General features: G+C 35.3%; 1 protein-coding gene across 1 annotated transcript; it reads right to left on the minus strand.

Annotated features, from left to right (window-relative positions):
• Nucleotides 1–1,049: 1,049 nt before the first annotated feature.
• LOC117983048 (achaete-scute complex protein T3-like) lies at nt 1,050–2,094 on the minus strand. The gene is made up of 2 exons (XM_034969506.2): nt 1,374–2,094; nt 1,050–1,089 (listed from the first exon to the last, which is right to left on the minus strand). The coding sequence occupies exon 1, from the start codon at nt 2,092–2,094 to the stop codon at nt 1,381–1,383; it is 714 nt and encodes a 237-aa protein (XP_034825397.1). The 3' UTR covers nt 1,050–1,089; nt 1,374–1,380.
• Nucleotides 2,095–12,934: the final 10,840 nt, after the last annotated feature.

Genomic DNA, 12,934 nt, shown 5'->3' on the forward strand with positions numbered 1-12,934 from the left:
GGTTTCTTAATCAGTATGGGCCGATAAAAAGTGAGTGGTCTGCGGGACATTACTCACGGTCCACGGCCTTATTTTTAACAATAACGTTCACATTCATCTTTTTTCGAAAATCTAGCAGGCTATAGTAGGCGACAGATCGAGATGGCAATCGGGGTGGGGACACGCGCCGCCTCATACCCCGATTGCCATCTCGTACTACCTGTCGCGTACTATAGGTATACCTATCTCTAGCCTGCTAGATGCAGTCTGTAAAGCTGTAGAATCCGGTTACTATCTCAAGTTAATCTTAGGTGGAAAACTATTCAAATGTATGCGCCACAGTTCCTCACTCAACTGTTTGCGGAGGTCACAAGCGGTCAGAATATTTCAATATATTAAGTCAAAACATATTAATCGATATCCATACTAACACATAAAATATGTGTGTTTTTACGGCTCAAACACTGGCTGAACAGGACTATACTGAAGGCGCAAAGATAGCTTGCATCCTGGAGATAGACATAACTTTTTATCCCAGAAAATCAAAGAGTTCCCACGGAAATAATAACAAAAACACCGTTGGCATAAGGTAGTTTTAAATACAATATGTGTAGTTAAATAAATAGATTTTGATAAATTGGAATGATCAAATGTAAAAATAAAGATAATTAATTTTAGTAAGTAGGTATATCTACATTCTTTTTTGTCAATCAATCAAAAATATTATCAATAAGAATAATAGGTATGCAGATTTTAAAATAATTACCGAAACACAATTCAATAAATAATTATTTATTCAGTATCTTATAATCTATATTTACAATATTTCGGTAGGCTCAATTTACTCTCAAAGCCTCGATTGCTCACTTAGGGAAAAAAACTTAAACAAAACTTTCAAGCACACCGGTGAAACTTAAATGGTTTAGTCCCTTCTTGGAATATTTGTGAACGTTTTCTAATTTACTATTCACTAAAACCTAACAACTAAATTAAAGGCACAATTTTTTTGACTAGATATATCGAGAGTCTTTTCGTCTTCACTATAAAACAATATTAATTTACAGTAACTCGGAGGGATTCGTCCGAACTTGATTTCGGCTCGCGCGTTACCTGTAAACAAAAATAAAATTTTATTAGCGTCTTTGTTTTGTTTGCTCAATACCGGTTCGCGACAATGAATGAATGGGAGAAAGTAGGTACCTACTATAAAATTTATATGAAATCTCAATGATGGGAAAAATAAACCTCTAATAGAAACCCGGAAATAATTAAAATCGTGTACTGCAAAAAATTAAATAAAGGTCTTTACACATAAAAGAAAATGAGGAAAAAGAAGAGTTAAGTTCCATAAAATTATTGCTAGAAGGGTTAAGTATAATAAAAGTAGAACTTACATTATTGCTATTTCTGCTGCCACCAAGAGATGACATCGAGTAGCTCGTCTTCATCCATGGGTCCAAGGGATTGTTGCGTTGATACTTCGTACCGATCTACTGCAGAATACGCCGATGATACCCCCGAGGAACATTCCGAAGGTGCAGGTGAATCCGCCTTCTCCGAGCAAGGTGATCCGCTTCCATAAAAGAAACCGTCATCCATATCCGTCACTGTTATTGATTGCGAATTACTACTAGGTATATTTTCTCTGTTTTCCTGGTCGCGCGTAATACCTAAGGCTGCATCGCTTTCATCTAATAACTGTTGTAAATATCTAATATACTCGACGACCATTCTTAACGTATCCACTTTGCTGAGTTTCTTGCCGGATCCCCGTCTAGCGCCACCTGATAGAGCGGCTACTACAGAGGCAGGTAGATGTCGGCGGAGTGCATTGAAGCCATCATTAACTTGCTTCACACGATTGCGTTCTCTAGCATTACGCCTCGCGATCGATACGGCTTGAGGTCCGGTGTAAGGGTTAGTCCTGAAATGCACCTTCTTTCTATACTGAAGGCTTGGCGGCGTATCATGTGTAACGTAATTTTTTTCTGGTGCCGGTGCAATCGGTACAATCCTTTTCTCTGCAGATGTTTTGGTTACAGTGGCAGAGGGGTAGCCCGACGAGACGACAACATAGTTAGTCTGGCCCTGAACGAGTTGTATTTCTTGTAACATGTTACGTGTTTACGCGAGCGGTCGCGGAAACGGGCACACAAGTAGCGCGCGCGGCGATCGGAAAAGCACTGGCCGGGCGCGTAAATGAAGGCTTCGTGGGAGCTTTCGGTAAGGCGAGCGAGCGGCGGCAACGAAGCTTCACGCACAAGTGAGCCGGCGGCGCACGCGCACGCGTTATATCACCTGCGCCGGCTGCAAAAAAATATAAATTTTAAAATTCTTCTTCCCCTATTATTTTCCATCATCCCTTCCCCTCACTACGTACGGGTCCGTACCTGGCGAGGTGGTTAGGGGAGCGCGCAGGGAACGGCTAACGCGTGCCCAGTTTTTTCTGATGACCAGTGGATAGTGTGGTATTACACATAAAAATAATACGCGATTAGTTAACCTTGTCCCCTTGAACCCTCAAAAGAAGTACCTAGTGCGAATGCTACATCTTCGTAAATGAATCCTTACTTAGTTTTTATGAAAGACTTCTTGACAGAAAGACAGTATCACATAAAGATCTTCCAAATTTTGTAGTACCTACTTGATATAAATCAATCGCTATAAGAATTTTATCTGATGATATCTTAATACGTCTTCAGTATTAAGTATTCTTTATAAAGAACCAATATTATGTAGCGGGATAAAAGTCACTTTGCTTTAATCGAAGCTTTATCGTTGTCATTCCTGTTAAAACATTTAGGTCTCTTTAGTATAAAAGGATTATCTGCCGTTGCATATTTATGTGCCCGTATGTATTTTAGTACTTGCAGCTATTAACCTAGCTTAATACCCGGTTGCCACCATTCTTTAGTAGCAAATTGCTAGTGGTCAATATGTTCGGACGTACTAAGTGGTCATTGTGCCGACTATAGGCAATGAATTAAAAGTATTTTCACCACCACAAAAAGTGAACATGAATAAATTAGAGTTCCACTTGCGTTTGGGGCAATGAATCGATTTCGAAATGAATCTCATTATTTTATTTCATAGGCACTTTTAATTCTTTTTCATAATAATGATAATTTTATTGTTAAAAATAAAATTAGATAAGGCAGTCTGGTCTATCTGGCTGTTTTTAATAATCATTGTTATGGTATTTATTAATCCAACAAAACAATGAGATCAAATATATTAAAATACAAAAAAATCCTTAGAACTTACTAAATTAATAGTGCTTTGTCAAAGTAATGGAAATGTTACATCCATCACCACCTTTACCCATATTACATTATCGTGTAAAATGAGTCTGTTTTTTGGTTTATTGGTTCGTTGGTTTTTCCTTCAATCAATCAAACTGTAACGAAGTAACGGATCTAAAAACCCTAAATTCACGAAGCAGAAGTTAAACTTTTCCGACTTATCTAGTGCAATTCACTCATACCAACGCGGCGTTGACTATCGACATTTTTAGGGTTCCGTACCTCAAAAGGAAAAACGGAACCCTTATAGGATCACTTTGTTGTCTGTCTGTCTGTCAGTCTGTCTGTCTGTGAAACCTACAGGGTACTTCCCGTTGACCTAGAATCATGAAATTTGGTAGGTAGGTAGATTTACGGCTGATATACGGGGAAAAATCGGAAAACCATGAATTTGTGGTTATATCGCACAAAAAAAATTAAATTGTGGTCATGAACTATTTTCAATTTTCTAAGTAAGATACTATATCAAGTGGGGTATCATATGAAAGGTCTTCACCTGTGCATTCTGAAACAGATTTTTAATTATTTTTATGTATTTTATGAATTATCCTACAAAATGTCGAAAAAATACGATTGTAATACGGAACCCTCATTGCGCGAGCCTTACTCGCACTTGGCCGGTTTTTTAAAACACAAAATGTCTACGCATTTATGAGGTAAAATCTACAAATCATTTTGTTACAGCCACGTTACATACCAACTATCTTTTTGGTTACTTCTTCAGTAAAGTTTTATTTTGACTTATTGAACGTGTTGTGTCTTTACATTTTTCACATACTTATTGGGAATTTAAAAAAATATCGATTAGTTGAGAACGCTCGGCCCTTGTCGTTCGTCTCTCTCAAATAATTCACATACCAATTGGTTAATTTAAAGTGGGCTATTAATTTATTGTTTTTGAATTCTAATTAATGTAAGGTGATAGTGGATTTTATTGAAAAATTCGAAACATTCAAGCGCATTTCGTTCGTTGCGTACGAGCCCGACACACGTTGGAATCTTTTCTATAAGTGTAAATTGAAGAGCTTTCATTAGGTATAGAGCTCGCGTTACAAAAAGGCGCTGGCAGACTATCTGCTCTGCTCAGTAGAGGATTTACAGAATCAATTACTTAATTTCTCTCATTAATTTAAACATCTCATCCTTATTGTATTTAAAAAAAATGTTTACAAAAAATAAAATAACTAAGGTGGCGCTTGTAAAAATATTTAGGAAAACAACAATGTCTAAAATACGTACTTACCTAACTTTAATTTCTGAAGATTGACGACAGTAAAGAGAGACAAAAAGCACATTTCAAACTAAGCAATATAGTTAATTTAATCAAAATAACTTTCAAGATAAACGGCAATTAAAGAAATTAAAGCAGGGATATGGCCTCTTTTTCCTTCCAGATTCGATAGAGGCGGTGGCTTTTGATCGAAATTATAAAGTGACAAGAAAACGTACCTATACATACTCGTATTAATATTACTTATGTACTATTGAATGATTTGGTAAAAACCATTGGAAAAATACACCCGATAAGGCTGTTTTTATACCCTATTTTGTAAATATGTATTATGTAATTTTTTTTTATGCTATTCGTATATAATTTGTGTGTAATAAAGAGAGAGAGAGAGAAAGATAGGTACTGACTTACGCGATATTCTTAAAGAAAAAAATGTTTGTATCCCTGTATAAAGTGAGTATGAAATAAAAGGTTATTTATGGGCAAAGTAACACGAGTTCCTTGTATAATAACCTTTTATTTAAGCCAATTAACCAGCCTTACCAAATTAAAGTATTCTGGGTAAGTCCATTGCATTCCTGTTTTATCAGACTAATTTGCGATATCTTTAAAAAGTGAAGAAAAAAGCTATTCGTATCTCTAATCTCAAAGAAAAACTCCGAATATAAAACGGCTGTCTTGCTATATTTACCTGATTGTGGTAATAGGAATGAATGTTACTTAAAAATAGGCAAGAGTGTGAAAATAAAGAATGAAAATGCAGAGTAGGTACTTATACCTAAATAAATATAATATTAAGCTCTTCTTATTGTCATGTAATATAATATTAATTTATACATAAGTAGCAATTACTCTTAGATAAAACTGGTCAAGTGCGAGTCGGACTCGCACACGAAGGGTTCCATACTATCGTCCTACAAGATATAACACTGTGCACTTTGTAATTTTTTTATTTGCATTGCGGTCATTTTGAAATTTGTTAACTTGGTTTTGTGCACAACGGATCAGCCTGGCTGTCCAGCGCGGTAATGCAGCCAGTATTCTTGGCACCATTCTACATGGGCATGATTTGTATAGTAATTAGATAAGGCTAGCTTTAAGTTTTATTGTAATATTTTCATTACAAAAAACTTGGTTTTTATTATTAATTGTTGTTGTAGCGACAATAGAAATACACAGTCTGTAAAAAGTCAACTCTTTACATAATACGATTCGTGACAGACAAACAGACGGACGGACAGCAGTGTCTTAATAATCCCATAGGTACCCTTCTGGTACGGGACCCTAAAAATTAGTAGGCAAGGTGTTAGAGAATTTATATGATGATATCTTTAACAGTATAGTAAGATATTTTGTTTTTCGGTAACACAGCTTTTAGTATAATTCCAGCAAATTTCAAAACAGTTAAAGTTTTTTTGTAAATCGCTGCAAATCACGTGTACAAATTAATCAAACAGTTGGGCGGTTGGACGCACCAAGTATCAGTGATATTTCAGCTTTCTGTCTCATAATTTGTATGCTTTCATACCTTGAGAGCTGTTGCTGTGTCAATTTTATCATGTCATAACAATTGACAGGATATTTTAGCCTCCCGTTGTGAAATTAACCCTTAACCATCGTGCAAAAGAAGTTGCTTTGCGTGCGCTGTTTGGTCCAAAACCCAATGTTCACCAAGTGAGACAGTTTGAATAAATTATTGGTCAAGTGAGTGTCAGAATACACATAAAGTAGGGTTCTGTTATCAGAAACAACTAGCTGCTTGTAGGTATAGAAGCAGGCGTTACTTTGCGGAAGTTTGGCTGCACTTATTATACCTAAGAATTAACTAAGAAATAAGTAAGAATACTGAGTAAGAATTTTATTTTTGAAAATCTGAATATACATCTCAACTCATCTGATCTTTTTAATTAAAATTAAAAATATCTTTAGTGCCGAGCACTTTTATGATTTATGATTTTTACTTGCGTAAAATGAAGAGCCCGTCCATTTTTGCAAGTTTGAATTTTACCGGTCCTCTTGACACCAAATAACGCATTTGGCGGGTTAACATAAAACAATGTCCATGTTAAATTTTAATCGCTACTTGAAAAGTTACGGTCGCATGACTACTATAAAGTTGACTGTCATTACATTACTGTCGCTCTTAAATGTTTTCAACCAAACAAATAAATTGTTAAGGGCAAATAACCAACGTCAAATACTCTCTTGTAGTGAAAAAACTAATGTACCTACCTACTAATATAATCCTTACTAATAATAATATTATGATAAATGCGAAAAAAGTGTGTTTGTCTGCTAGCTTATTACGGCTCATTTATTTAACCGATTTTGACGAAATCTGGTACAGAGATTTATCTCACGGACGGATAACGCTTATTTTTATGAAAAATTTAAGAGTTCCCAGGGGATTTTCAAAAAATCTACACAATCCGCGGCATAAAGCTAGTGTAATATAATGTACATTTTTAATATCTGTAGGTTAGTAGTCGGCTGACGTCAGCCGGAATAAAAATATACCATCAGTTCGAAACTTCAGTCTAGTGCTGACGACACTAAAATGGCGGCCACGCGCATTAGCAAATTGCGGTACTTATACCTACAGAAGTAATAACGTCACAATTGTGTGACATAGATCAATTATTTCAGCTAAAAATAAAACAATTACAACTGACAAATTACGGAGATGTAAAACGTGGGATTTGGGGGATGTGATGATGGGAAATGTGTCATCTGCCGATGTCATGACACGGTTGAGTGGTGTGGGATCTAAAACAAATATATTTAATCGCTTGATTATTGTTGGTATTGAGTAATTTGGGATGTGAATTGTCATGAATTATTATTATTAAGTAAGAGTAAATTTACTGACTTCCAAAAAGAGCTGGTCCGTTTTTATTAAGTTTTTGATTTACTTGAGTAGGGTAGTTACTACTCGTCTGTGTTACTACCATTGAGCTAAGTCAGAGTGAACTAGCTAAGTTTCAAGCCTAAAACTAGGTAATTTATTAGCTACTTTGTAGAATGACTAGGTACTTTATTGCTATAATCCCCAATTTGATTAAATTTGATTAAAATTTTCTGTCTATCTAATCTATATATATATAAAATTCAAAGTCCTGACTGACTGACTGACTGACTGACTGACTTATCAACGCACAGCCTAAACCGCTGGTCCTAGATACATGAAATTTGGAGGGTGTGTTCTTTGTAAAGAGTATAAGTATCCACAACGAAAGAATTTTTCGAAATTCCACCCCTAAGGGGGAAAACATGGAATGAGTTTGTATGAAATTGTTTGTTTACAAGTTATTTCCATGAAAAATTATATTTGGGTTTTCGGTTACAAAAGAAAAAAATACGTAGGTACCTATTTCAGGATTTTTGGAAAGTCTACCCCCAAGCCGATTTTCTAAATTCTGGGCGGGTCAACTAGTTTTGTATATCGCGAATAGCTCGTTTTACATCTATTGACATTTACTTTACATCTTAAACATCGATTGAGAATTTTATACCTTTGCAAAATAGTTCCAAAATTGCGGTCCAAAAATACTTGTCAGCAAGTAAATATTTACAAATATCGCGTGTTCAAGTGTTATTATTTTAACCAGTTCGGTAGCCCATTACGCTGCCGGTTGCGAGTTTCTGTGAAGAATGGTCCCCGTATTAACTACATATTTAAAAATTATCTTACCCTATAAATCATATGCATAAAACGTTGTCGGCATCTTTCACACAATGAAACTACCTGATTCGTACCCAATATCGTTTGATTAACGATTTGTTGAGTGACTCCTATTCATCGCAACGTCAAAGGGTGATATTATTAAGCATTAATAAAGATCATATTATACATTTCACCTTCGGTTTGATAACAAAGCCTACTTAGTTAAATATTCGGCGAGGAATACAAGCATGAGTTGCGGATTTATCATTTACAAAACATGATTAATCAAAACATTTTAACCCCTTTTAAAGTTTATTGTTTAAAGTTAGTATTTTTTTAAATGCTTCAAATGAGCGTTGGCCTCAAAATATTTTTTAGATATTAAAAAGAGTAGCAATCCGCGTTGTTCTGTGTTTATAACTTCTTAGAGGATTTCAATGAATTCACTATTATTTTGAACTAGCTGCCCTGGCGACCTTCGTTCCGCCTAACAGTCGATTCAAATTTTTTAAATTTTTCTCTCCTTAAAAATTATCCCCGTACTTCAAGGAATAATATAAAAAAGAATTAGCGAAATCGGTTTGAAATCAGAGATTTGCGATGAGCAACACATTTAGTGATTCATTTTTATATTATAGAGTCACGAGATATTTTTGTACTTAACACGATTAATTTGTAAAACATATTTTTAATTAATTTTTGTTTTATTATTGTATATACCTACATTTATTCTAACTATTCTGTTAAAATAGTTTAATTATAATTTTAAGTAATCTCTTTTGGCCTTCTGTTATAACTAGATTTAAATTTAAATAATAATTATGTATTTACGCTGTTGATTACTTTCAAATAAACAAAAAATAAATAAAAAAAATAAGTAATACCCGCGCGAAGACGATGCGAGTGAGCTAGCTAGGTACTTAAATAAATATTCCAAAATATTGCTAAGCTACCTTCGCAGGGAATAAATAAATAAATGTTTTCGTGAATTATTTTGACTCCATTGAGTTAATACCTAAACGTTTTTGGATTGGGGCACGAATGAATCTCTCTAAGCTACTGATTTCACAAAAAGGTGTCGGACATTTCTCACGCTCGGCATTCAATATACAAAATGCAAATTTCCTGTCACGAAAGCTTGTAAAACAACAGAGGCTATCTGCGGATCGCATCGCATCGGGTTTGGACAGTCCGACACAGGCACCCATAGCCCAACGTCTGTGTCGCACATTGTGACGGGAAGCCCTGAGGACACTTTGACACGGATCCAGAGATACGCTATTGAATCGCTCGTCATGATGCGGCACCAGATTTCTCAGACGTAACTTTTGGGGACATACACAGGACACAGGTGCTATAAAATAAACTTAAAAACATGATCTTGATACTAAGGTAGGTAAGGTACCTAAGTGTTATCAAGTGTCACTTCTATTTCAGAAGAAACCCAGCTTTGCAATGTTAGGTACATTAGTAATATTGTATCGATGAAACATACTATAAAAAGTAATGTAAATAGTAGTTCAGTTTTTAGGGTTCCGTAGCCGTTATAGATTCGTCATGTCTGTCTGTCTGGATGTATGTCACAGCCACTTTTTTCCGAAACTATAAGAGCTATACTGTTGAAATTTGGTAAGTAGATGTATTCTGTGAACCGCATTAAGATTTTTACACAAAAATAGAAAAAAAAACCAATAAATTTTGGGGTTCCCCATACCTACTTAGAACTGAAACTCAATTTTTTTTTTATCAAACCCATACGTGTCTATGGATAGGTCTTCAATAATGATATTGAGGTTTCTAATATAATTTTTTTCTAAACTGAATAGTTTCAAACTTATATATAAATGTAATAAGCATGCACTCGCTCATTTCGGAATATTAGCTCGAACCAATGAGTCAGTCAGTATCAATATGGATTCCGACAAATAAACGGCTCAAGTGCAATAGGTATTATGAGCTTATGAAGGCGTCTGCCGTCTATGCTTGTCTACTAGATATCTATTACGTTTGCCAAAAGGCGCGTATCCAAACACCGCTATTTAAAAAGCAAGTTTTCTTAAAAAATACAATTATAAGAAAATCCGTAGTAATATAAACATAATATTATAATATTTTAACCCTCTTCGACCAACCCGTTCTTATTCTAAGTGAGCTGGCGATAGGTTGATCATGATGATGATAATGATTATTTTAACTCATAAAATCGGACCCCATACTAGAAGATCGCCACATCATTTCAAGCGTCTTTCTTGAGAACTCACCGATAATAAACCAAATCTACGAGCACAATGTAACTCATTCCTTTATAAGGCTAACGAAAGTAGAATGTTTTTTAACTAAAGTTATATTTCCTTAGGGGTACGTTGTTGTTAATAAATAAAGCTAGTTAGAAAATTAGTCGTATTCGCCGACAACCTTGTTTCTTTTACAAGTTTACGACACCTCGTTAGTGGTGATAAGATGGGCCTAAATAGATGATTAGCTTTGTTCTGAATTGTAGAGTCGTTAATTTTTTTACCAATCATTTCATTTAAATGTGCGTTAACAAGGGTGGATGTTCAATAAACTTTGAGTTTTGATGTCCTCTCTGTCAAAGTCATTAAGTTACTTGCCTTATACTTTATATACTTAGAAGGGGTTGTGGGTTCAATCTCTTTTAAATCTATCTGTGTCAGGTAGAGTCAGAGAGCTAGGTTGTTAACATTAATACTAGACCTTAGCAAATTAATAAAAAGACTGAAAAGTTGTAAAATGAGATATTATGGCAATATTTAGGTACACGTGTGGGTAAGTTTTGAACAGAAATCTAGCAAACCACATACACAGAGGTTCTACTTTCATTTATATATTTATACCATAAAATAATCTAATTATTTTATAATTAAAATTGGCTGCACGTTGCAATGAGACGTAGCGGTAGATGCCTAATTACCTATTTAGTTTATTGATAATTCGATAGTATGTTAAAAAACTTACTTAATGATCTATTATGTAAACATTGATTGCTATTATAATTGGGGTGACGTACAAGAGTTTGTGATTTGACATAAATATACCTATCCCTGTGTGTATTTATTTGTGATTCTTACCTATATGCAAGTAGTTTAGCTACCAGAATATATTTTCATAGGTGATTGATTTGTGGGTATCAGTTTATTTACAAATTATCTGATGACTAAATTATGAATAACTAACGCAGTAGGTAGGTAAGTATACATTTTTTGTTTCCACTGTAGTCAGTGAAATTGATCGTCACAGAATTAGCAGGTTAAAAAACGGGGTGCATAAATAAAATGTCGAATGCTGATTGCCAATAAACAAACTCGATATTTTGTGTCATATAATCTTGATATGAAGAAATGAGGTTCGAAGAAAATTTTCAATAACGCGCAACGTACACTTAATGAATTTTATGCACACAATTGACGTAAAATAAAAGGAAGATAATGCTGATTGGTAATAAAAAACCCGATTTTTCGTGACATTATAATCTTGATATGCAAAATACTACTAAGTATTAGCACCTAAGACTTTGGTAATAATTTAAACAAAAGTTACGTATAGCAAAGAGTATTATGAAATAAGAAATAGATTTATTTCCATTCAGTGTACATGACCATTAAACCGCAAACGCTGTCAAGAATGAGGCGCGTGGCAGGCGCGCGACGTCGTTCGCACACCGCGTCAGATGGGGTTGCTCGTTTTAACCCACTTTTAACCATACCTACTTTAATTAGGTATGTCGAGAAGTTTTTGGAGAAGATGCCGCCACAGTGGTAGTAAGTTTAACAAAGTCACCTATAATAAAGCGTACAATAATATTACAAAATAATAAATAGATCAAATTCGGTTCAGTGTACATGATTACTAAACCGTACACGCTGTCAAGAACGAGGCGCGTGGCGGGCGCGCGACGTCGTTCGCACACCGCGTCAGACGGGTTTGCTCGTTTTAACCATACCTTAATTATGGCGAGGCGTTATCGAGTAAGAATGTGCACACGCGACATTGGTATTAATTTTAATGAAAGAAGTGTGCGCCCGCACCTGCCCGAGTCGTCTGAAAACTACGCAAACCTGTACTCGGTATTATAAGACTCAGTTCACTTGTTGCAAGGCTTTTAGTGTGTGTTTACTTAAGATGATTAAAACATTATTTTCGTCCTTTTGTACAAAGTTAAAAATATACAGGTATCTCCACTTTTTTTACGTTCACAGGCGATGGAAATCTCGCAAAAATAATAGGTAGATACCTACCTACTATGATGTAAAAATGTAAAGTATTAAATAAATCAGAAACATATTGTAGAGTAGGTACTATAAGTTACTAACTGATGCACAATGACTTCGTTCAAGTAGAATTTCTGAAAATCCTTTCTTAATCGAGGTCTACGCTATGGAAAGAACATAAGAGAACCTACATGCTAAATGTCAATGAAAGCTGTACGATCGGTAAGTTTATCCTTTTATTGGTTGAGTAAGTTAGTACGCGACAGGTCGAAATGGCAATCGGAGTATGAAGCGGGGGAATCCCCGCACACCCGCCCGTCACCAGCGCTCGCCCGCACAGCGTGGGAGCTGTGCGGGTGTGTGTGGCGTTCCCACCCCGATTGCCATCTCGATCTGTCACGTATAATCATTGATTTTGTCAGGCATATTACCTATTGTTGGCCAGCGCAAGTCTATCATGATTAAAAAAGTTGTAAGTTTTTAATCAAAGCCATCCCAGATCGTTGACGAGCATGTCTTTGATTTAAAT

This window comes from Maniola hyperantus, chromosome 6 (genome assembly GCF_902806685.2).
Source record: "Maniola hyperantus chromosome 6, iAphHyp1.2, whole genome shotgun sequence".
NCBI classification, from domain to species: domain Eukaryota; kingdom Metazoa; phylum Arthropoda; class Insecta; order Lepidoptera; family Nymphalidae; genus Maniola; species Maniola hyperantus.